The sequence below is a fragment of the Pezoporus flaviventris genome, unplaced genomic scaffold (assembly GCF_033815535.1).
Source record: "Pezoporus flaviventris isolate CSIRO_AGI_PZ_B2104156 unplaced genomic scaffold, CSIRO_AGI_Pfla_v1 ptg000005l, whole genome shotgun sequence".
NCBI classification, from domain to species: domain Eukaryota; kingdom Metazoa; phylum Chordata; class Aves; order Psittaciformes; family Psittacidae; genus Pezoporus; species Pezoporus flaviventris.
In genome coordinates this window covers 11,806,992-11,830,163 of record NW_026892553.1, presented here as the reverse complement: position 1 = coordinate 11,830,163, position 23,172 = coordinate 11,806,992, and the positions used below count along the sequence as shown (strand labels likewise).

At 49.0% G+C, this 23,172-nt stretch overlaps 3 protein-coding genes and 1 long non-coding RNA gene across 4 annotated transcripts; 2 read left to right on the top strand and 2 right to left on the bottom strand.

Moving 5' to 3' along the window:
• Nucleotides 1-2,175: 2,175 nt before the first annotated feature.
• On the bottom strand, nucleotides 2,176-11,246 carry UBE2A (ubiquitin conjugating enzyme E2 A). Its single transcript, XM_061446006.1, has 6 exons — nucleotides 10,985-11,246; nucleotides 10,620-10,700; nucleotides 10,475-10,500; nucleotides 5,115-5,204; nucleotides 4,038-4,126; nucleotides 2,176-3,620 (listed from the first exon to the last, which is right to left on the bottom strand). The coding sequence occupies exons 1-6, from the start codon at nucleotides 11,026-11,028 to the stop codon at nucleotides 3,492-3,494; spliced, it is 459 nt and encodes a 152-aa protein (XP_061301990.1). The 5' UTR covers nucleotides 11,029-11,246; the 3' UTR covers nucleotides 2,176-3,491.
• LOC133265461 (uncharacterized) lies at nucleotides 4,126-8,538 on the top strand. The gene is made up of 2 exons (XR_009741964.1): nucleotides 4,126-4,270; nucleotides 7,956-8,538. It is a non-coding gene; the product is annotated as an uncharacterized LOC133265461 (long non-coding RNA).
• A 1,128-nt stretch (nucleotides 11,247-12,374) lies between the features above and the next one.
• STEEP1 (STING1 ER exit protein 1) lies at nucleotides 12,375-16,548 on the top strand. The gene is made up of 7 exons (XM_061446073.1): nucleotides 12,375-12,540; nucleotides 12,681-12,798; nucleotides 12,940-12,981; nucleotides 13,589-13,727; nucleotides 14,231-14,320; nucleotides 14,469-14,561; nucleotides 15,331-16,548. The coding sequence occupies exons 1-7, from the start codon at nucleotides 12,417-12,419 to the stop codon at nucleotides 15,391-15,393; spliced, it is 669 nt and encodes a 222-aa protein (XP_061302057.1). The 5' UTR covers nucleotides 12,375-12,416; the 3' UTR covers nucleotides 15,394-16,548.
• A 4,080-nt stretch (nucleotides 16,549-20,628) lies between these two features.
• SLC25A5 (solute carrier family 25 member 5) lies at nucleotides 20,629-23,129 on the bottom strand. Its single transcript, XM_061446004.1, is given in 10 exon segments — nucleotides 20,629-20,954; nucleotides 20,957-21,022; nucleotides 21,623-21,759; nucleotides 21,863-22,350; nucleotides 22,441-22,478; nucleotides 22,481-22,576; nucleotides 22,579-22,786; nucleotides 22,788-22,847; nucleotides 22,850-22,903; nucleotides 22,905-23,129. Coding segments are annotated over 10 exon segments (1,461 nt in total). The 3' UTR covers nucleotides 20,629-20,865.
• Nucleotides 23,130-23,172: the final 43 nt, after the last annotated feature.

Here is a 23,172-nt window from a genome sequence, read left to right as displayed (position 1 = left end):
TGAACTCCGGTGTAGCTCTGCCATGTGGTGCGAGCGTGGTGTCTCTCTAGGATGCAGGGGGCCGGAAAGCAGGCTGATCTCTGCCTCTACCACAGGACATGGCACTTCATGAGCTCTGGAGGACTGCTTGCTTCATGCTTGCAAAACAGAGGTTAGGCGTTGACCTTGGAAGAGCTACGAGTGAGATGCTGTTTTTTCTGTCATCAGGAGCACAAACCCAGTCCTAATGAAGTATTTTTTTGTCTGTTGCCTTGTGTCTCAGCTCTCTCTTTTGTTTTTCTGCCTCTCCCTCTTTTTACATCCTCCTCTAGCTTTTTTCCCCACCTCCTGTTTTCTCTTTGGATCCTCACAGCACAGAGGAGAGCGTGACTGACCTCCACTGATGCAGCAGAATATCCTGGTGACATGCAGTCAGAGGCACTTGCAGCCCCGCAGTGTGAGCAGGAAGCAGCTGCCCTGGCAGGTAAGCCTGTCTTGGGAAGGGCATGAGCTGCCTGGATGGCTGCAGCACAGCGTCCACTGGCTGGGACTGATGAAACAGGAACGTGCTGCTGCTGCTGCAAAATAATGTGGCAGTTAATTCTGAATGTATGTTGGGTTTTGGTGGTGTTTGGGGTATTGTGTGTGTTATTCCCTCTGTACTGCTGAATTCTCAGAACGCTGGGTTGAAGCAGATGGTGATGTAGGAGTGGTACTTTCTAGGCAGATATTCCTGCAGCAGGCAGGCGTGCTGCTCCCCCTCCCTAGCTTGGATATGCTGCAGGTCTTGTAGGCTTGGTGATACTGAGACAGCAAGAGCCCCGCTGCAAGATTTGGGATGAGAAATGCCTGTTTGGGGGAGCAGGAGCAGGCAAAATGTAACAGTTCCTCAGCAGGGGCAGCTGTCCAGGGCCTTGCTCTACCTGTTGCTGAGACTTGGCTACCCATCTTAGCACAGCTACAGAATGGTTTGGACTGGAAGGGACCTTAAAGATCATTCAGTTCCAACCCCTGTTCACTGCTGAGTGCAGTTCCATCGGCAGGACCCGCCTGTTGCTGTTCTGTCTTGTTAGTGGCTGTAGACTTGTCTGGGTGTTACTGTTGGAGCTGAACCTCTGTCGCTGATGTGTTTATAGCACTGTAAGCTTGGCAGGAGAGCCAGGACCTGCTTGAGAATTAAATTGGTGAATGAAGGCCATGCTAAAAGGGGTATAAAGGTCAGGGTTTGTTTCTTCTTGCAGCTCTGTGCTGCTTGTTTCCTCCTGCTTTAAGAGTCCCACTCCATGCTGTTTGGTGTGGTGGTTGGGTTTTCATTTGTTTTTAGTGGCTGTCAAGACAAATACAAAACTGGAGGTGCTGATACGGGGGCTTCTGCACCATGAGGACTTGGGCCATTCAGAAAGGTTTTGCTGGCAATAGCATGCAGGAATCCTTCTGGCTAGGCCAGGGGCCATGGTTAAGGGACGTGTGGTTGGCTTCAGTCACCCCTGTTGGTGCAAGTAGGGGTTGGGTTGGTGTTTTGGGGTGGTTTTTGCACTGTTCTATAACCTGGTGTAACAAAGGGCTTTGCTGCTTGACTGGCTCTGCCTTAGGGAAGTTTTGCACAGGGACTGCTTAAAAAAAACACTTACTTGAAGTAGATTCATTCCATACACACCTGATGCAGCTGTGATGACAGTTAAGACACTGTCCATTAGGAGGAGTATGTGTACCTCAGGTACTTCAATGGCAAAAGGCTGTTCAGTGGAATGAGCTGTGTCACAGCAGGTACAAATAATCCTCACTTCCCTTTTTGAAAGAACCTGGCAGCTTCTATCTTAATTGCAGAGCAAAGCAGCACCAGTTTTTGGTATGTGTCAGTCATTTTAAATCCTGTTCTCCCCCTTGTAAGATGGGAGGAAAGTATGATTCCTGTATCCGTTCATTATTGAGCCTGTTCAGTTGCTGAAACCAACTCATGATCATCTTTGTCAATGGCTCATTCACAGGCATTGAGCTTCCTGCAAGTGTTTTTTATGCTGCGGCTGGCGTTTGCTCATTTCCGTGCTGGAAGGGCAAGTCCCAATCCCTGCACTAGAGCTGGCACAGCGCTCATCGCACTGCTGCTCCTCAGCCCTGCCCTAAGGGTCTACCCTGGAGCTCAGTCCCGCAGCAGCCTCCTACAGCCCCATTAAAAGAACCACAGCTATACACCTCTTGCCTATTTATACAATAAGCACTAAGGTTACACTTTATTTACAACTTTTGAAAAATGTACAGTTTCTTACATGGGTTACTTGTGCAAAGTTGTACTTCTCAACTAACAGACCAATGTGCACACAAAGGACACGGGAACAGTGGACAACACAGTTGTAAGCTCCGTCCCACCCTGCTGCTTAAGGTACTGTATCCAAACGTACAAACTCAGCCCTACCAAAAAAGTGAGTCTGGACTTACAAATGTTGGTTTGTTGTTTGGTTTTTTTTTTCAGAGTTGAAAAAATACTTCCATGAAACTGAAGGGAAACTCAAGCATGCAGCAGCAGCTCACACAAACCACAATCATCTATGAAGAGCAGAAACTGCAGAGACTCAAGTGCCCACCCGTACTTTATTCACACTTTCCACAAGGCAAAGTTGGCTCCCCAAGGACTTGTCTTTCTCAGCTAAAGGTAAGGGACAGGTGAAAGACACTTGAGGGAGTAATTCCACTGCTGGAATACTTCAGGTTTTATCTCTTCCTTAATGTGGAAGGTCTTTCTCTCAGAGTACCACAGCTCTACCTGGGCTTGTCCAGTAATGCCTCAGTGACAGGACTATAGAAATTAGTGAAGCGCTCGCTGTAGGCATGTCCTTTAAAATAAAAAGGGGGGGGTGTTTGTCACCCTAAGCAAAGGTCAGAGTACCACAGCTGTAGTGATTTATGTATACTTGTACATAAATCCTGCGTGTGAAGTGCAGAAGTAACTAGCAGTCCACAGCCTAAGTATTTGAATTGAAATCAATTTGTTTGGGTTTTGTTTTTTACCACGAGTAAGGAGTTGAAACCAATACAGAAGGGAAACGAGGTTATTTCTTCACTCTGTACGTACAAATACAGTGGGGTCTAAACCAGTAGTAGAGGTAAATGACCAGCCTGGACACATCAGCACTTTAGTTAATACCAGTTAAAAAATGTGTATGTATATAAACATCCCTTTATCAAGCTACACATAAGCATCACTGTGTATAACACAATTACAATTAAAAGCTTAGTGTACACTACAGAAATGCACAATACTGCCCTAAGACTGGAGAGGGGGCACAGGAAATGGATTCAGCATCAGTAACTCTTTTGCAAGTAACCCAAGTACAGAACACTTGACTTCAAAGTGGGTGTTTTCTGATGTCCAAGGAGAAGAAGCTTCAGCAAGGGAGGGTGGCAACAGCACAACAGCTATTCTGCTTTCAAAGTAAATGCTAGGAGGAAAAAGATGACTCAGACACTTTGTTTATTTTCCTCATCAACAGAGTGTTCATTTGCATCATCCTGGGTCAACAGTCACGCCAGCTCTGTTCTACTATTGCAGAAACCCGTTTTTCATATTCCCGCTTATTCTCTTGGTATAGCTGAGCTGCCTGGCTGTTTGCTGGGCTGTTGGGGTTTGGCTCGTCCAATAGAGACTGCGCAAAGAGAAAGAGATTCTTAGGCACTGGAGAGTATGCATGGTTTTCCAACATACTCCATAAAACTATCCATACTGATAAGAGTGCAGAGGTTAATTACATACAGTCATGCACATGGCATTATTCCAGCTGTAAGTTACTGGAAGCATTTGCTGTCACTCTTACAGCAGTGCAGGTGCCACTGCAACTTGACAGCCAAGCAGCAATACCCAAGCAATGTGATCACAGGACAGGCCCCTTCAGTGACCACCTGCTGTCACTGTTAGCTTATACCTGGGAAGTACTCATACCTTAGCACATATCAAGGTATAGATGCTATACTGGCTAGCAGGAGGCAAAACAAAGTGTTTCCTGAGCTGTTTTTGTCAAAGCATCCTAATTTCATTCTGCCTTTTCATGCAGGGTTCATTTTACCTGTATGGATGTTAAGATGGAAGAGACATCATAAGTAGGACTCCAACGATTCTGAAGAATATCCAGACATATACTACCATCTGCATAGACTAGAAAAGGTTCAAGAAGAATGGCTTAACACAGAAGTTGTACAGCACTCAGTTTGTCCTAGTATTGCCTGCTCCTGAAAAACCTGTGTACTGACAAACACTACAATAGCATCTGACAGCAAACAAGCCTGTAGGAAGGAACAGGTGAAGCTCATCACCAACAGCTGCCTGTGGTATTTAAACTCAACCCCTGCTTTTTCTTTAGCATCAAGCTTCTCTGTGACATTGCAACTGCCATTAATAGATTTTAAGACAAAAAAAAATTAAGCTACCCACAAGTGAACCAAATAAAGAACACAAGCCAAGAGCTGTTTATAGGTAAGGCTTCCCCAGAAAGTATCTCCAACAGTCAGGGACTTGTATTCTAAAGCTCACAGCAGCTTTAGAAGAACCTTCCCTCAGGGCACTTCACTTACCCTGCTACATTTGAAAGTTTCTAGTATTCCTTCACAAAGCTAGTACTTGGAGACAAGGAATATAGCTACAACTTTTAATTACCAGAGAAGGGGGTTAATTAAATGATCTGTCACTCCCTGTAGCTGGTAACCAGCACCACATTTTGAGGTATGTCATTCTTACTGGCATTTTGGAGAAGTGATAAAAGACAACTGCAGTCAACAGCATCAAACATTCAGTGTCCATACATACTGCTGTATATACAGTACATACGAATAGAATACCAAGGCACTGCTCTTTAAGAATATATTATACTTAAACCTATACTATAAGGTTTAACAACAGGCAGTTGAGAGAGAAGTGTCTTGATACTGTGCTGTAATACCTGAAAGGTCAGAGGCTCTATTTATTGCCCTTTTCATGTCAAGCCTGATCACTGCTCACGTATTCATCCTTACTAAACCTACACAGAACCACACTGGAATGTTGCTTACTTACTAAACAGTGGAAACTTTGATAATAAATAGACCTTTTTCTACAACACTATAAAAAGCTAGAACTTGAAAATAAGCAGTATTGTGTAAGTACTTACCATTTGGATGAAACATTTTAGAGACAAATCTAACAGTGGGTGGCTTATTCGGATATTCTTCTGTGAATTCTATTGTAAGTTTGAAAGTTCCTGGAGTTGAAAGAGAGATAAGTAACCTTTACTCAGAATGAATTTACACAAGGGATGAATAAGTAGCATCCCTCTACAAGCACAAACTGGTGCTATTGTGCTGGTATGTACATGCTGGAGAGGGAATACAGATTGCTCAGTCCTACAACAATTCTCCTACTCTCTTTGGAGTTAATCATTGACTTCAGCCAACACTGGTACAAGAGTATCTCCTGTGAATTACTTTTATTGCCAAACCCACTACCCCAGTCAAAGGGTTTGTGTTAGGAAATAAATCTTCCCTTTAGTTTTCCTTTCACAAAGCCTAATCTCAGCGCACTGTAAAAACAGCACAAGTGGGTGTATAACCATCTGTGCAACAGGCTATGATTTAGTAAGTCCTAGAGGTGGGAATATGCATCATGACAAGGACCTGCTTAGTTATTTCCTGTTTCAATTTCAAGAAAATACATTTTTATCAACAACTGTAAGTAATCACATCCTATTGCAGAAAAGTAATATTGAAAGCAGCATCCAAATGAGACACTTGAAAACCCTGATTAGTTATTTCAGACTAACTAGTCTTCATCCGAGAAAGACTGAGAAAGCTCTGCAATTAACCCAATCGCTTTACCAGCCTGCACCAACACAAGTGATTTTAGCCCTTCTCAGGCTGTGACAGTCTGAGAATAAGAAGTCTGTCTATTAAATTTGCATAAATGTGGTTCCAAGGGACTGAGCACTGCTAGTGAGTCAGAGCAGTAACTGAGGACCTCTAGACACTCCAAGCTGCTCTTGCCATGCTATCACCTCAGCAACCCATCTGGGAGGCGGTTTATGGGTACACTCAGACAGATCCATCCATCGGAAGCACCTTCATATCAAAATACAGCTCTCCTGTAAGAGGAACATGCCTTACAGTAACAACTGGAACAACCTGCCAGGGCAGACACATTACCTTTTCTGAAAGGGCATCCTCATGTATCTGTGACAGGTCCATCCCCCCCAACACTCACTGCCCAAATTAAAACTCAGGGGCTCAGATGTAAAGCTCAAACTTGCTTCCTACTGTGAGGAAGCTTTCCAGCACTAATATCATTAATGTATTCCTTCGTTTGGCTGACAAACATGTGCCAACAACTGGTAGCCAGAGAACAGAATTTTCAGTCCCTTTCCTTTTTCCAGATCAGGGGGGACCTGCGGGATTTCCCAGGGACTCCTTCCTTTATAAGGAGATAAATTGTAACATCGAGTTGCAATAAATGAAGGTCATTGCTTTGACATTCCAGTTTGCATATGAAGACACAGTACAGATGCTTCAGAGCTATCTGTACAGCAGTGGGAAGTCTAAACATCCTAAAAATAAGGTTTTGCATGTTTGGCTTTTATTAGCAGCCTAACATCCAAAGAGCAGAGAGCCAGCAGTGTGCTATCTCACTGCAAAACAAAAGGAACAGGGGTCGGATAGCTAAGATCATTCAAATCAGCAGAAGTGTGCAGTGGAGACTTCCAAGCTTCACTGCAGCTAATCCAGAAGCAGAGAGCCAGATCTGAGATCAGCTTGAATCCAGCACTGGAAAGTTAATAGCAACTTCCACCAGCTGTGAACCTCAGCTCAGGTCTACCCTTCCTTCCCTACATGATGACAATCCCAAGCAGTATTGGCCCTCTGGAATCAAATCCTTTGGGATTTTATTCTAAATTTTAGAACTTCCCAGCTCTCCCTGCCCCAGTTCTGGTTCTCAGCAGCCTCCTTACAAAGCAGGAAAGCAGGCACTTTCTTCTGTGGAAGAGTGACTAAGCAAGCAGTAGGCTGTAAACTGAGCACAAACCATCAAACAGTAGATTTCAACAAGCATACTTGAGAAAATGAATGCTATTCTAGAACACTGACTGAAGTGGGAGCAGAGGGAACAGATAAAATGGCCAAAAATCAGTAACAGGGGCAGTTTGATCTTAGAATCCATTTAAAACTACTGAGAGCAAGGGAAGCCATCTGCCCCACCAGAGCATCACTTTGAAAACAAACCTGAGCAAGTGGTCAGACAGTATCCAGCTGCAGCATCTACCTACTCACATCTCCTAGTCAAAAACCTAGGGTACCAATAGCTCTTTGACAGAGCTCCACAGCACCCAACACCTCATTGCTGAGCTTTAATAAAGGACAAGTCCAGAGAGTTGATGAACCAATGTCCAAGGGTCACTCACACGGAAAGGCCACATAAGTCAAGCAGGTATCATGACACACTGCTTGGGACAAAGCCCTCAGTGTCTAGACTCTTCTACCAGTAATTTCAAAGCTTTCAACTGATATTCTTTGCAACCTACCCTGGACAGCCAGTTTTAAAACATAAAATATCATATTCATTGTCATTATTATGACATATTAGGACCATCACTGATCTTAGGAGAACGTTCTCTTTTCTCCTACCTTTTCCATCTGTCTCTCCTACCTCAGGACATGAGACTCTACCATGGCTAACAGGAAGGTTTCTCCATGACTGTACACTGCCCCCATTAACCCCTGCCAGAGGAGCACCCATGTTCCTGGCAGGCCCTTCTTGCTGCAGGGAGCAAGAGCAGCCCCCACTATTCCACTGACCATAAAAGAGGGAGGATCTCCTCCCCTCCCACATGAGGATACAGAACCCATATCCCATAAACAAGGAACAAACCACACAGAAGGCAAACACCTTGCTGCCTTGCTTTCTCTGACAGCAGCAAGGCAGGATACTACAATAGCTGTGCTATTTTTAACTCTCTCCTACCCAGGAATCCTGCACTAACCACAAAATCATCATCCAGTTTCAGAGAAATGGGTCTGAAGGACTGGGAGAGCTGGGTTTCCATCATGGGGACAGCACTACCACTTGAGATGCCACACACAGATTCTTAGAAATATGGTGAAGGGCAGGATAATATCCCCAGGGTCCTACTGCAGACACCTGCAATCAAATCCTCTTCAACCAGAAGATGGAAGTTATGCTGCTGTTCTAAATTAGTAGTTGCTCCTAGGGCAAGCCAGCCTGCACACTGAGCTGTGAAAACACCCTCTGAAGTCTGGAGGTGGAGGGGCAGGAGGGTTTCAGCTGCATTATGCTGCACAGCAGGTAAACAAACGTGTCTGAACTTCAGGTTTTCAGTTCAGACAAAGCTAAGAAACCTTGGAAGCTGAGACTGGAGAAGAGCCTCACCAGAAGGAGGATAAAGAACAGTAATTCTCACAATGTTGACATGATTACACCTCTAGTTCAACAAATAAATACATGAACTTCATGGGCTACCTTCACAAGAACTAAGGTATCTGAAGTCTTACATTATCACCAGAAAGTGACAAAGCCTAAGAACAAAAATACAAAGTGACTTATGAGGAATGCTGCCCTGCAAAGGCTTCATGAGAGGGATTACAGAGCTCCAGTGTACCTGACTCACAAGGGCCTGCACAGTTATAAAGAACCCAAAGTAACAACTCAATACTGTTAAATAAAGAATTCCCTTAATTTTACCTACATTAAGCTAAACCGCATCTGAACTGTGCTACCCTGCTCAATAGAAAAGCACAGCTGAGGCACCAATATACCTTTATATATACACAGGCACTGCTTAGTATTTTGTTATCTAGCACAATTTAAGATATGTCTCAGCGCGAAGGAGATAAGCAGATCCTGCAACACAGGACATCGCTGTTCTCCTGAGCACACACTGTGAAAGCACACACACTTTGCTATGGAAAGAGCAATCCATCACACACCAAGATCATATTATGAGACCAGCCACAGCAGCAGGACAGCAGCAGCAGACTCAAGCATGTCTGAACTTCAAACTGCTGCAAACACAACACGTCCTAAGTACCCCAGATAAAGACACAATGCTGCCACAGTGGAAAGCAGGGAGAAAATCAATATGTCAAAGCTCTCAAAAGCAGACTCCAACCTCCATCAACTAAATGGAAATGTATGGAAAAAAGCCCTTATAGCATCTGTTAACCTCACACCGAGCTGGAACAGCCTGAACGTGGAAACAACCTACATTTTAGCACACTGGAAGGAGGTGGCTTTCTGCTCCACCAGTGAATCACTATTAGTGGCAATGCACCAAGAAACTAAGCAGATCTAGCAACCCTAACAGAACTTTAAGGGAGCCCTTCTTTTAGGTTTACAAGATGACATAACAGAATACATTTAGTCAATCTGTTCTATTATGCAATGATACAGAATATTCAAGTTTGAAACATCAGAATTCTGAAGCAGCTACTATAGCAAGTTTTTAAGAGATCAAATACATTAGAAGAATTTTGGGGTCTTGGGAGTTTTCTTAGGACTGAAACATTTAAAATCTTCAAAATCTTCACAGGAGGAAAAATCAAAATAACCTGCACTTTACAGGCATGCCCACAGGTGCTACCTCCAAGGATAAACAGAGACAAAGAAGTGAGCCAAGAACAACATAAGAGTGAAGGAATTTTTCCTATGCTTTTGCCATGAGTCATGCAGATCTAGAATTAATTATAGCCTGCACTGAAAGTATCTTAAATAATAATAAAAAACTGCATCACTGATTTCAGTTAGACAGTATTTCATGTCGAACAAGTTTTCACAGGGGTGCTGAAGTATTCGGACAGCACCAGCAAAGGCAGAAGACAACGAGACCAGGTGTAAACTACCAGGACATAGGTATGTTACAAGGACTTATTTAGTCACCTTTTAACATTCAGAAACTTTTAATCTTTAACCCTGAACGATACTGATTGCAGCAGAGTGAAGCAGAAGCCAAGACAAAACCCCCAACAAAATATCTGTTCTGAGCTTCCTCAAGCAATCGGCCCATTTCCTACTACAGCTGACTCACACTGGAACTTACTCGCAAAACACTTCCAGCATCAGAAAAAACAGCTCAAAACAAATGACAACACTTCTGTACCAGGTTTTTGATGGTTCTCCAAATATGAGTGTCCCTAAAAACATGATCCAGGATTCAAAAGAAAAGCTTGGAGATCCTTGAAATGGTACAGTAAATCAGGCTTAGCATAGTCAGATTTAGTGATTACAAGCAAGCACCTACAAGCTACTTTGTATGTTTCTGTAAATCAACACGGCAATCTAGAGCAACATCTTGGAGTAGGGGAAAAGAAATAGTGTTTATACAAGCACAGCACGCAGGTGCGCGCACCCACATCCTTCTCGTCCTCAAGCCCCCACCTGTTGCCCAGTCAGGGCAGCGCACACCGAGGCCATGTCAAACTGCAGCTAACCCCGACAAAGCCAAACCCCAGGCCCGCACGCCGCACTTACCGTCCTCAAAAGGGGTCCCCTCAGGCCTAGAAAAGGGAAGAAGCAGAGCACAGTGTCACCCGTGGGCTTCCGGCCCTGTCCCCCGCCGGGAGACACAGAGGCAGCGGCCCCCGCGCCTGCCGCCCCCGGCCCCCACCCGACTTACCCAAAGATGACGGCGTTCCACACCATGATGTTGTTCTCGGACGGGGCCCCGCTCACCCCGGCCGGGGGATCCTCCTGCAACCTGCGGGCACAGGGAGCGCTGATGCGCCGGACCCATTACCCCTCCAGTGCTTTCCCCCGGCGGCCGCCTCTGCGCACTTCGCGTAACCCAGGCAGGTAACTACACGCCCCTGCGCAAACAGCGTAACCCGCAGACAGACGGCGCCGACCGACGCTACGCAATCAGCGGAGCGCGCCCTACCCCGCCGCCATGTTGTGCTGCCCCCCTTCTCTCCCAGCAGAGCGGGGCCCTTCGTCCTCCTCCCGCCCGCCCTCCCCTTTCCCTTCAGCCGGCGGCCTCTGTACCTCTTGAAGTCCCGCATGAGGCGCCTACGGGCCGGAGTGGACATGGCGGGCTCAGGGTTATAGATCACTCATACAATGCCAGAGGGAGCACGGGGCGCCCGGAGACGGCGACGAGCTCCAACTGAGGCAGCGGCAGCGCTGACGAACAGGAACGATCGCGGCCTCTACCACTGAGGCGGACGCAGGGGGGCCCGGGCTGCACCGATTCCTGCGCCGGCTGCCGGCCGATCCCGGAACGTACCAACGGCGCGGGGAAAGAAGGCGGAGCCGGATATCGCGGAGCCCCCAACCTGGCCTCTACCACCGCGGCGGGGGGGAGGTGCCTAAGGCGGCGGGGCTGTACCAACGGCTGTGGCGGACAGGGGTGGAGGCACTTGACCTGTGACGTCACGAGAGCGGTCCGGTCGCGGCGGCAGTCTGCGTGACCCTTCCCGCGTTTGCGCTGTGGTTCGGCTCACACCGCGGTTCGTTCCCAGTGCCCCTGGGAGAGAACGGGGAGGGAGCGGGAGGGTGGGAGTGAGATAAAGGCAGTTCAATGGGTGCAGCAAAGCCAAGCACGGAATTAATTCACTTCAGCCATCCCCAGGACAGCAGAGCTCCACAACAGTGACGCCATCGCTCCCGTTCCTTCTCCTGTTACACTGCATTTCCTGCTTCCTCTGAAAGCTTTCCAAGGGAAAATAATCTCTTTTCTACCTCTTTTCAATAGCCTTTGGGAGTTAAGAATTCCTCTCTGCAGTTGTCTGGAACAGACAGGATAGGCCCTGTTTATCCAGCTGATTGTCACTTATAACGATGTAATACAGCCATCTGGGGAGCTGGCTTCAGAGGAGACTCTGCCTTTATTTTAACAGAAGTTAACAAAACCACTGCTGTCCTGGCTGCATTGAAAACCTCCCATCCCTGCCCTGACGCAGCCTGTGCAGTAAGAAATGCATCAGCTTCTGGGGCTTGTCCGAAAGGGGCTCCACTAAGTGCTTTGCTTTTGGTTACACAAGGACCTGTGCTCACAAAAGATCCAGTTCACAAGAGATCCCCACTTGCAGGAGCTCCCGGGGGGTGCAGTCGGACAGAGCTGGCACAGTGTGCGAAGGGACGGGGTCACCGTCTCCCGCTCCCGTGCCAAGCTCAGGCCAGTTTGTGAAATGACCCAAGGTCTCAAATCTGCCGCTGCAGCGCACGTTTAACGCAGGTCTGGTGCTGCCCTGACTGTGCCTCACCCTCCGCCGCACACCCGTCTCTCCTCTGGGGAGAGTCCACCGTGCCTTGGGAACGTGTGGAAGTTAAACACCGCGGGAAGCCCGGAAGCAGACGCTGTTTTTCCGAAGACCTTGGCGAGCTCACACTCAGCGGGCGGAGCCGCGGGGAGGCCGGGCCTGAGGCGGGGAAGCCGGGCCTGGGCGGTGTGAGGAGGCCGCTCCGAGCCGCCGCCATGCCCAAGGTGGTGTCTAGGTCCGTCGTGTGCTCCGACACCCGCGACCGCGAGGAGTACGACGATGGGGAGAAGCCGCTTCACGTTTACTACTGCCTGTGCGGGCAGATGGTGCTGGTGCTGGGTGAGCCGCGGCGGTGGGCGCGCAGCGCTGAGGGCCAGGGAGGCGGCGGGGCGCGCGGGGCAGGGGTTGGGGCGCGGGGGGCAGGGGTTGGGGCGCCGGTGCCGGCTCCGCCGCCAGCCAGGCCCCGCCGCTCTCCGCAGACTGCCAGCTGGAGAAGCTGCCGATGCGGCCGCGGGACCGCGCCCGGGTGATGGACGCCGCCAAGCACGCCCATAAATTCTGCAACGCGGAGGAGGAGGAGAGCGTTTTCCTGCGCAGGTGGGCCGCGGCTCTGCCTCCCGAGGCCCGCGGAAGGGCCGCCCTGCTCTGGCCTTGTGCTCTCACCCTGCTGGGGTCCCTCAGCAGGGCACCGTGCCTGCTGTCTGCACGCTCCTCTTAACCTCTTCCTTCTTCCCCCAGACCCGAAGGCATAGAGCGGCAGTTCAGGAAGAAGTGTGGCAAGTGAGTGACCGTGTTGGCTCTTTAGTGACTTTGACAGCCTGGCTTTGCGGTAACGTAGGAATCCAGAATCCCAGACTGGTTTGGGTTGGAAGGGATGGACCCTAAAGCGCATCCAGTTCCAACCCCCTGCCATGGGCAGGGACACCTTCCACTAGACCAGGTTGCTCCAAGCCCTGTCCTTCCTGGCCTTGAACACTGCTAGGGATGGGGCAGCCACGCCTTCTCTGCACAGCCTGTCCCAGTGCCTCTCCCCAGTGAAGAGCTTCTTCCCAATCTCTAATTCTACCCTCTTTCAGTTTAAAGCTAGTCCCCCTTGTCCTATCCCTAAATGTCCTTGTAAAAAGCCCCTCTCCAGGTTTCTTGTAGCCCCTTTAGGCACTGGGAGCTGCTCTTAGGTCTCCCCAGAGTATCCTCTCTTCCAGGCTGAACAAGCCCAGCTTACTCAGCCTGGCTCCAGCGCAGAGCTGTTCCAGCCCTCAGAGCATCTCCGTGGCTTCCTCTGGACTTGTTCCAACAGGTCCACAGCCTTCACATTCTGGGAGCCCAAGCTGAAGACCTTACTCCAGAATCTGTGTTTTCTCACAGCTAGCTATGCTTCTGTTTCCAGGTGTGGACTGCTGCTCTTTTACCAACACCAACAGAAAAATGCTCCTGTGACGTTCATTGTTGACGGTGCTGTGGTCAAATTTGGCCAGGGTTTTGGGAAAACAAACATATATACTCAGAAACAAGAACCTCCCAAAAAGGTAATCAGCTTTAGATAAGTAAAAAGGTTATCTCTGCTTTTCAATAAGGTGTGGTGAGTAAAACCACTTAATGGCAGGCGCAAAGGGGAGAAAAAGAAAGGACCTCGAAACAACAGCTCAGTTTGGTGTGTTCTGTCTGCCTTAAGTTTTCCTTTACAGAGGTAACTGCATCTTGGAGTTGTAGCACTACAGGAAAGCAAAATAACCTGGGAAATCTAGATTGTGCCTTACATTTAGGCTCAGTTGCCAGAAAGTTTCCATTGTGATTAGGTCTGCACAGCGATTCTCAAAATATGACACATCTGTTACGTATCAGTGAGTTTGCTTCTGATAATGACAGCTCTATCCCCTGAAATCACTGGGGATAATTCTCCTTTGCCACCCACAGAGTTTAGGTAATCCTAACAAATTGCATAAGAAGCCTTAAAAGCATCGGAGGGGGAGTGATCCCTAGTGGCAGAGCTGTTGCCAAGGTTTAAGGAAATATTCCGCTTCTCACCTAGGTGATGATGACCAAACGGACCAAAGACATGGGCAAGTTCAGTTCTGTCACAGTCTCCACAATTGATGAAGAGGAGGAGGAGATTGAAGCGGTGAGTTTTGTCTGTCCTTGGTGGCAGTTGCATCTGAACCTAGCAGCTGTTCCGAACACTGATAAGAGCCAGTGATCACCTCACCATTTGGATGAGGTGGTGTTACTTTGGGGTTTGCTGTTGCAAAGTGACACTGTGTGTGTTTCAGAGGGAGATTGCAGACTCCTATGCACAGAATGCAAAAGTGATTGAGAAACAGCTGGAACGCAAAGGCATGAGCAAAAGGCGGCTACAGGAGTTGGTGAGTGGTTTTTTTTTTGGTGTTCAATGCGAATTCCTGAGATCTGTTGTCATTGTAAAAAAAAAAAAGCTGTCTTGCAGATTGGACTAAAGATCCTTGTACAGTCCTAGCTAACTTGTAGCATTGTGAGGATGACCTTTCCTTTACAGGTTTTATAGAGATGTTCTGCTAGTCCTTCTGAACTTAAAATTGTATGGAGTTGAACAGAACTGACTGAAGAGCACCTAGCAGAGCTTTTGCCAGGAGGCTTTCCGTGTTGGTCAAGGAACAAGGAAAGGGAAAACCAGGCCATGGCTTTGCCAACTAGAGCACCCCCTAATGCTGTGCTGTCAAGCCTGTTTGCCAGAGCAGGTCTCTGCCAGGAGATGTCAGGCAAGCTGAGGCCAAGCTCCTCCTTGCTGGAGGAGCTGCCAGCTCAGCTGGTACCTAAAGGGTCACTTGAAGAATTAATGGGAAGAACATCACAGCTGATCTTCCCTGCTGTGACAGTATAGTATGGCAGGGGAGGGGGGAAATTTGTAGCTTCCAACTGAAGACAGAAGGGATGAAATTGTCTCCTGTGCAGTTAGTTTTGGACTTTTTGTGGTTTTAAAGGTGGTCATTGTCCTGTACATCAGGGGAGGAGGGAGCCAGAAAGAACTTGAGCTACTCTTGCTCCTGGTGTGAGAAAGCTTGCCCAGTGGTCAGACAAGATGACCAAACCTCACTGGAGCACGGAAGGGAAACATATCCAGCCTTTATTTCATTCTGTCTTAATTTTCTTAATCAGGCTGAGTTGGAAGCCAAGAAAGCCAAGATGAAAGGAACCCTGATTGATAACCAGTTCAAGTGAAATGCTGCACATCTGCTGAGTATTCAGAGAGCAGAAGGCTACCAGGAGCTATCAGAGATCTGTCAACAGAGCAGAAATAACAGACAGTGTTCAAGGGTAATGTGCTGCATCCAGCCAGCTTGGAGGATGAGTAACTCTCTCTCATAACTGATACTCTGGTACCAATTTTAGTAACTCCAACAGCACTGGAGACTTTGCTGAAGCTGCAGTTCTCTACAGATGCAGTGTTAGGAGCAAGCTGCTCCTCCAGAATATTTACTTTTGGAAAATCTTCACTGGGTGCCTTCCTGAGTTCAAATACCCACCTTTTTATTTTGGTAGTTTTCAAATGTGTAAGGTTTGCATAAGTGTATTAGAGCTATAGGTCAACTGTACAACAAAGAAATGGCTACAAAAGTAAGCTCTGTGCCTGTTGTTCACTTTGTTATTTTAAATGTGTCCAAAATGTGCAGCAGGTGGAGACATGTGCCATTCACACACAGTCTGAGAAGACTGGGTGCCAGGCTGGGGACAGTGCTGCTGCTCACCCTGAGCAGCAGACAGGCTGTCAGAGGCTTGGCTGCAGCTCTTAATCCTCAGCTCCTGTTGAACGTTGGAAAGCTGCAGTTTGACAGAATTGCACTCCCAACAGACAACTGCCTGGTACAAGAGAATGAAATCCAACCCTGTTTTGAACTACTGAAACCAAAACCTTCCTGCCTGTTATACAATAATCGTATGAGTACAGATAGGCAGTTGGAGGTTACTTGTACAATCCTTTAAAGTAGAATATAACTGCACTGTGTGAACTAACCCATTCTGTAAACCAGAATCAGTACTTTGAGATGTAAAATGTGAAGGGGAAGGAAAAATTGTTCTGAATGCGGTGACCACTAAGGACTTGGATAAAGACAACATTAAGAATGGGAGCATAAAGGACCTTGTTTGGGAAACAGTATTTTGTGTCTCTTGTGTGATGTAGTAACAGTGCTCTATAGTCCTTGTTGCTTTACTTGGGATTAAATATGTTACGGATTTGAACTGAAATACTTTTCCTAGGATGTTCTTACTCTACCAAGTATTATAAAATAACCTGAACAGTGACCACGGTGCTTCATCCCCCACAATTATTATGGAAGACTTCATAATCAATAAAGATTTTCCATCTGGTTTTATAACCCTGACCGGGAAAATGGCTCTGCTTAGCCTAAGGATGTACCTTCTTTTTTTTGGGGGGAGGCAGTGAGTTCTGCCCCAGAGCTGGCAGACAGGATGTGTCCCTTGGTTGTGTGACAGTGTGATGCCAAGCTGGGTAAATGCATGTGACGGTTAACCTGAGCAGCGCTGATCTAGTTCACTGCTGATCATCTGTTAATCTGAAGCCTATTTCCAGAAGCCTGTGTCCAGTGACAGGATACTTAGGAAGGGTAGGAGCAATGAGTGGGTACAACTTTGTTACACAAACACCTTTTCCAAGTGTGGTGGCAGAGTCCAGCCAGGTGAAAGCCTCTGTTTTTTCCCTGGGGAGCTGCCCAAGCACCAAATAACCACAGGCTGGTCTCTACATTAAGAAGTTTTTTCCAAGCAGGAGTCAAAGACTGAAATTTGAAAATGGGTATTGAACCCTGCGAGGCCAGCTGGGATGCAGACTTCAGTTGTCATAAAGGATGAAGTACAATCCCACTTCAAGTGACACCCAGACAAAAGCTCAGGGAAAGTGATTTACAGTTAGGATTAAGGTTGGGAGTGACAAAACACAGAGCTTCAGCTGATGTGAGCTGTGAAGGGGCTGCCAGGGGGCCTGGGGCTATCTCTAGGTTTTTGAAGCACAAAGTAGATTTGGGGAGTGCAGAGCTCAGCACAAGTTGTCCAAAGTAGCCATTACCAACTGCCATCAACTTCCTCAGTTGCACACCTTGAGCCTGGAGGCAGTGTTCATGGTACAAGCACTCCTCCATTCTGGCTTTTAGACCAGGCCATGTTCAGTGGTTTTCATTCCTGTCATTAAAGATCTGCCTAGTTGGCTCAGGACTTGCTCAGGGACTCAGTCAGAAAGGGGAGTACGTAGTCTGTCCACTGGCAGTCCCTGAGATAGTTTTAACACACTCTAGTTATGCAGTCAACAGCTGAAGCATCTCCACAGAGACTCTGATCCAATACATTATTATGTATTACTTATCCTGACCAGATCTAGTTCACAACAATTTAAATCAAGTTGGGTTTTTCATTTCTAGATCTAAATGAACTAAAAGATGTTAGTTGACTGTATCAACAGGAAGCAGGGGCACCTAGTTCAAATGCTTGATTAAATGTCTATTATAATAGATAAAACTAACCGTTCTGCAGAGCTTCCCACATCCTGGCAGCAGCTGGGTGATCTGCACCAGTGTTCAGAGCAAAGAAGAGCCAAGATTTTGTGTTACTGTGAAAGCCAGCATTAGTTTTTATAAATCTGTAGATACAGTCAAGTGATAGATTTGTTTGTGTAACCGAGCACTATACTGTATGTAAGAACTTGTCTGGATGCAGAGGTATTCCAAAGCAAAGCAGTGAGTGAAACTGAAGTGGAAGAGGGGATCTATTCCAACAATAATGCCGCACATGGCCAGACTTACCTTTACATGTTTCATGGCTTAGTCCAGTCCAGTTTCCAGACACCTTCGCAAGAACTAGTATGAATTACCGTGTCAGAGTAGCTCTACAAGGTTATGCCTTGTTCCTCATAACCCGCAAAACCCACACAGTCCTCCCAGTCACTGCCTGGCCCTGCACCCATCACCAGCAGAGAGAGGAAGGAAGCTCAGCCATCACTCCTGCATATGGGACAAGTCCCAGAGCCTTGTTCCCATCTCTGCTGCCATTAGCACCTCCCAAATCCCACTAGCAAGAGGGTGGCAGCCCTTGCCTTGCCTTTCAGCCTCAAACCCAGGCAGAGAGGTCCCAGTGGCAGACAGCTGGCAAGGGGCAAGGCCAGACACCCAGCGCCATTCATCACCTGTCCCGGCCACTGACAAGTGCTCCACACAAATTCCATGTGCAGCCGTGCTGTATCAACAGCTCCTAAGCCTGGGATTTATGGCCACCAGACGAGGGGCCAAGATGAAAGCAGCGATACAGGCGCTCGCCCACCCTTCCCTGCCAGCAATGGGGCCAGTACGCCAGCATGGGCATGGCTCCTGTGGAGGAAACTCTGAACTATGAGATGTTCGGCACTACCCACGGGAGAACTGTATTCAAAAGGAAAACCCACCCTGCCATCTTAGGGCAGCACAGCCTGGTCTCAGTGCTTTGCCACTAGCTGGCACCAGGCCCCTTCCCGTCCTCCGTTTCCCCACAAGAACAAAGTCCTTAATCCCTCTGTAATATCTTTCTGTGCCAGGCAAACACAGCAGCTGAATCCCCAGCCTGCTTCCCCAGATAAAACCTCCTGCGGAGCTGCCGGGAGAGGGAGGTTAAATCCCATGGGAGCCCCAGGCCAGAGGGGTCTGCCAGCCCATGCTCCCAGCAGCACAGCGCAGGGAAAACCCATTGAGGGCTCTACCCCTCATCTCCCATGCCCCAGTGCTTGTTTCCCAAGTCCCAAATGCAGTAACTAACCTGGGTAGTTACAACTCATTTCACTCAGTGCCAGCCCTGCACCCCAAGCCCAGTGCAAAATGCTGTAGGGCTGAGGACTTAATGTGTCCCCTAACTCAGCTCCTTTGCAGCCCAACACAATAGCCTGGCTCAGCATCTCGGTCACCCACCACCGTGTGGAAGAAGAAATGATGCACTTACCCCTGTGTGCCAACGGACCAGCCACACATCCACTGTAGAAGGGAGAGGAAAGGATGCGCCATGCTCAGCAACCAGCAGCATTTCAGAGCAGCCCTTGAAATCTGGAACATGTTAGCAGCAGGAGCAGTAAGACCCAAGAGCCCTTCGTTAATCAGCTAGCATTTGTGCAGAAGGAGAGGGCTCCTGGTAATGCTGCCCCATGGCGCAACCCCCTGTCAGCCTGCTGCCTGCTCTCCTCAGCCCTCAGCACGCTGCCCGCCATGTGTGGCATTGCTCCATGGATCACAGGCAGTGGGGGATATCACCAGGAGCCCAGGGGCAATTGAAAAGCATCAGCAAAGGCTTTTGGCTCAGCAGCGTGGCAATCTCAACATGCAGATATTCCCCATCATGAACACACATGGCCATTCACAGGGTCACATGTCCCGCCGCCTGCAGTGGGACAGTGCTGCACACTCATGCCCAGCTGCTCCATTTGGATTTCAGCAATAAGAACAATTACTACACTTTGCAACATAAGAGATTGTTTAGCTGTTTCAGCAGTGGTTGAGCCTGGTGTCAGTGATTGCGATCAACTGCTCTGAGCAGGCCTGGACAGCCAAAGGACCAAAGGCATGCAGGCAGCAAGAAGACTCACTCATCTGAAGGTCAGAGGACCAGACGACCCACTCACCACGCCAGCTCCCCAGTCAGAAACCCAGCAGCTGCACTGTGGCATGCTCACAGACCCACAGCGATCTCTGGGTAAAGGCTGAGCCACACACATTGCCCAGCCTTGCAGTGTTTGCCCCACATCGCCCCAGAAGCATGAAGGAATTTCCCCCTTGCCCTAGAATTTGGGGCTGCGACAAGCTTAACTTCTAGTGGTAAGAGATGAGCCTGGGGATGTGACTCCTTGCCTGGCAAGCGCAGCTCTGCCTCAGGAGCTGGCTGGCTATGGTCAGCTCTACACCCCCAAAGCACAACATCCCATGCGTGTGCAAAGCAGGCCCACAGACGAGCAGCAATTATCTGCACTTAGGTTCTCTGGCTGGGTTTTAGCATGCCTGAGTAGACAGCACAGTTTCTAAGCCAGAGTACATGATGCCAGCTCTGCTCCTCCAGACAGCAACAAATACCTCCCTCCAGCCTCCCAGGCATCCAGCACCATGGGGAAGGCTGTGCTTTGCAGAAGAAGACTTAGACACTTGGCACCTTCAAAACAAGGTTTCATCCCCTTCAGGGAGCAGAGAGGCCTGAGACAGGACTGGTGGCACAGAGCCAGCACACATGGGCCACCCCAGCCCACACCTGGGCAGGGAACCACTGGGCAGGAAACACTGCAGAGCTCTGGCAGACAGCCCTGTGTTTACCTGCTGGAGGTAGTTAGCAGGTAGCGAGGTGTGCAGGATCGAGGTGGTTCCTTCTCCCCCTTCTCTATAGTCACTGCAGTCTCCCACCCCCCTCATGCTGTAAGAACAAACATGAGATGAGGAAAGCTGGTTTCAGATTTTTATTTCTTTGTACTCTTTAAGCAGGAGTGACTGAAATAGAAACCATGGTGAGTCCCATCAGGGAGAACAATTTGATAAAGGCAGGGCAGGCAGTTGCTCCTGCCCCATGCCAACCTGTATAAACATCAGCCATTGCTGTTTAGTAACTAGATGGTTTTCACACAAGTCCATGAACGGTCGTGGACTATATGTAACAACATGCCAGTTCACAACAGAAGGCAACTTATGTGTACTTCTTGATTTCATCACAGAGGACCAAGACAAAAGCACCACCCATTCCTCGAAGTACAGTTGACCATGCACCTTTGAAAACACCTTGGAGCCCTCGTCCTGGGCAATCTTCCACCAGCAGTCAAGGGTGCCCATGTACATAACGTCAGCTGCAGGAGACAGACAGCATCAGGAATCGGATGCCCATGACACATGACATCCAGGTTCAACATGGCCTAAGATCCTCCAGCTTCATAAACTCAAGTGCAGCCCATTTCTTGACTTTCTCCAGTATTAGCACATAAGAGCACAAGATTGCCCAGGAGATACACTGCTGCTACATAACCCCTAGGAGACACGGGAAGGAACAGTCTGAGCAGAAGGCAGCTGCTGTTTACTTTGACACCAACATTTCCAGACCCCAAAGCCATTGCACAATCAGCCAGGCCACGCCTGCTCCCAGGAATGGCTCCCCTTGGCCCAGAGACACTAGTTTGCAACATCCCTGGGCAAGTTCTGCTGTTCCTACCCACTGAACATATACCTGACTTGTGCACACCACCTTACAGGTATGCTGTGGAGATTAAGCCATTCATGCACCCTATCTGTAATCCACTTCTGCAGCCTTTTTCACACCCCCAGTTTACAAGGGGTGAAGATACCTACACAGCTTGGTGAAAGCCAAGCCACTCTGCCTTCACCTCAGCTCCACCACCAACTGTTGATTCAGGGATGCCTGATACTTTCTATGCAAGGAAGAAGAAACTTACCTCCTTTCCAACCAGACTGCATCATCGTGCGACGACGGACAGTATCAAAAGGGCATGATGTGAAACCAGCGATAGCAGTGACGGTCTGAGCGATCATCCAGTTGACAATGATGGGGGTGTTGCTTGGGTCTGGGAGCCTGTGGGAGAGAGGTTTTGATGAGAATGGCTGGTGAGCCACCAGGACATCACTACAGGCCTGATGCAGCCCAGGATCCCCTTTTTAGTGCCATTTTGGTCAACCTACCCTTCACAGTGTCATAGATGCCAAAGTAGGCAGCTCTGTAGATGATGATACCCTGGAGAGAGACACTGAAGCCCTGTATGGCCCTTGAGGCCATCGACCGGAAGACACTGAGCAGGCAGTCGCTGAGCCCACTGAACTCCTGGTCAGCCTTGGCTTTGCCCACATCTGCTCCCAGGTGGGTTGAGGCAAAGTCAAGTGAGCAGATGATGCAGAGGGAGGTAGCACCGGCAGCACCCCCGGACACCAGGTCACCAGCAAAGTACCGCCAGAACTGGATTTGCTTGTCCACACCATCCAGGAAGATCTGCTTCTACTTATCGCTGAAGGCAAAGTTGAGGGCCTGGCTGGGGAAGTTCCCGATCACACTGGCCAGGGTGCCACACCAGAAGGAGAGGATGCCCTGCTCCCAGGGGATGCACACCATGCAATTGACGGTGCCCTTTTAGTGCGTATTGGGTGAGAACTGCTTGCTGGCGTGCTTCACCTGCGGAGGGCGAGACACAGCCATCAGCACCACTGCCCCACAGCCCCCCGACCCCGGCACTCGCGTCCTTGCTGCAGCCCCAGCCCTTACCTGTAGCAGCCCCTTCACCCTCTCGATAAGGGCGACGGGGTCTTGGAGATGGTGGCCGCCACCCCACCGGTGACGAAATCCTTAGTGAAGGACAGGGCCGCATCTGTCATGGCGAGAGGCGGTGGAAGGCGAGGTGAGGTGAGAGGCGGCACTGCAGCGGAGGATGAAATGGCCGCCTTATATAGGGGGTGGCGGCGGACACATTGGGTGGTATGCACCGCCGCGTCCCGCTCATCTACTGTGGGAGGGGGACAGTGCTGGCTTGGCAACCTCAGGTGGGGCGCGAACCGCCAATGCCCAGCATGGGAGCGCTGGCTGGGCTGCCCCTGCGGGGCCTTGCGTCCCCCCCGAGCCCATCTGCACCGCCTGAGCGCTGTCATGAAGACAGCCCAGCACCGCTGCGGCTCAGACCCCACTGAGAGAACTCTACTAGTGTCACCCTGGGTGACCCCCACCCCGACCCCTCTGCCGGTACTGTCACCTGCACACCGGATGCTCAGGGAGTCACGGACCTCCAGGCACTGTACGTATTCCCTGAGCCCAGCTGTGATGAGGTGCTCAGACCTGTACCCCACCATGCACCCCTCCAACCTCCACTGCACCCAAACATCACCTGAGCTACAGTTCACCTGCCCAACGGCTGTCCCTGCGACAGCTGGTTCTTGGTGATCACACACCGTTTTACACATCAGTGACCCACTGCTAAAGCGCTTTGTTTCAATGCTGTCCTAA

Excerpts from the sequence above, each read along its gene's own strand:
- UBE2A (XM_061446006.1), bottom strand. The coding sequence starts at position 11,028 with ATGTCCACTCCGGCCCGTAGGCGCCTCATGCGGGACTTCAAGAG. Across the intron at positions 10,501-10,619 it reads TGGAACGCCGTCATCTTTGG|GCCTGAGGGGACCCCTTTTG; the intron begins GTAAGTCGGGTG and ends TCCCTTTTCTAG. Across the intron at positions 5,205-10,474 it reads GGGGACCCCTTTTGAGGACG|GAACTTTCAAACTTACAATA; the intron begins GTAAGTGCGGCG and ends TTTCAACTCCAG.
- STEEP1 (XM_061446073.1), top strand. The coding sequence starts at position 12,417 with ATGCCCAAGGTGGTGTCTAGGTCCGTCGTGTGCTCCGACACCCGCGAC. Across the intron at positions 12,541-12,680 it reads GCAGATGGTGCTGGTGCTGG|ACTGCCAGCTGGAGAAGCTG; the intron begins GTGAGCCGCGGC and ends CGCTCTCCGCAG. Across the intron at positions 14,562-15,330 it reads AAAGGCGGCTACAGGAGTTG|GCTGAGTTGGAAGCCAAGAA; the intron begins GTGAGTGGTTTT and ends TTTCTTAATCAG.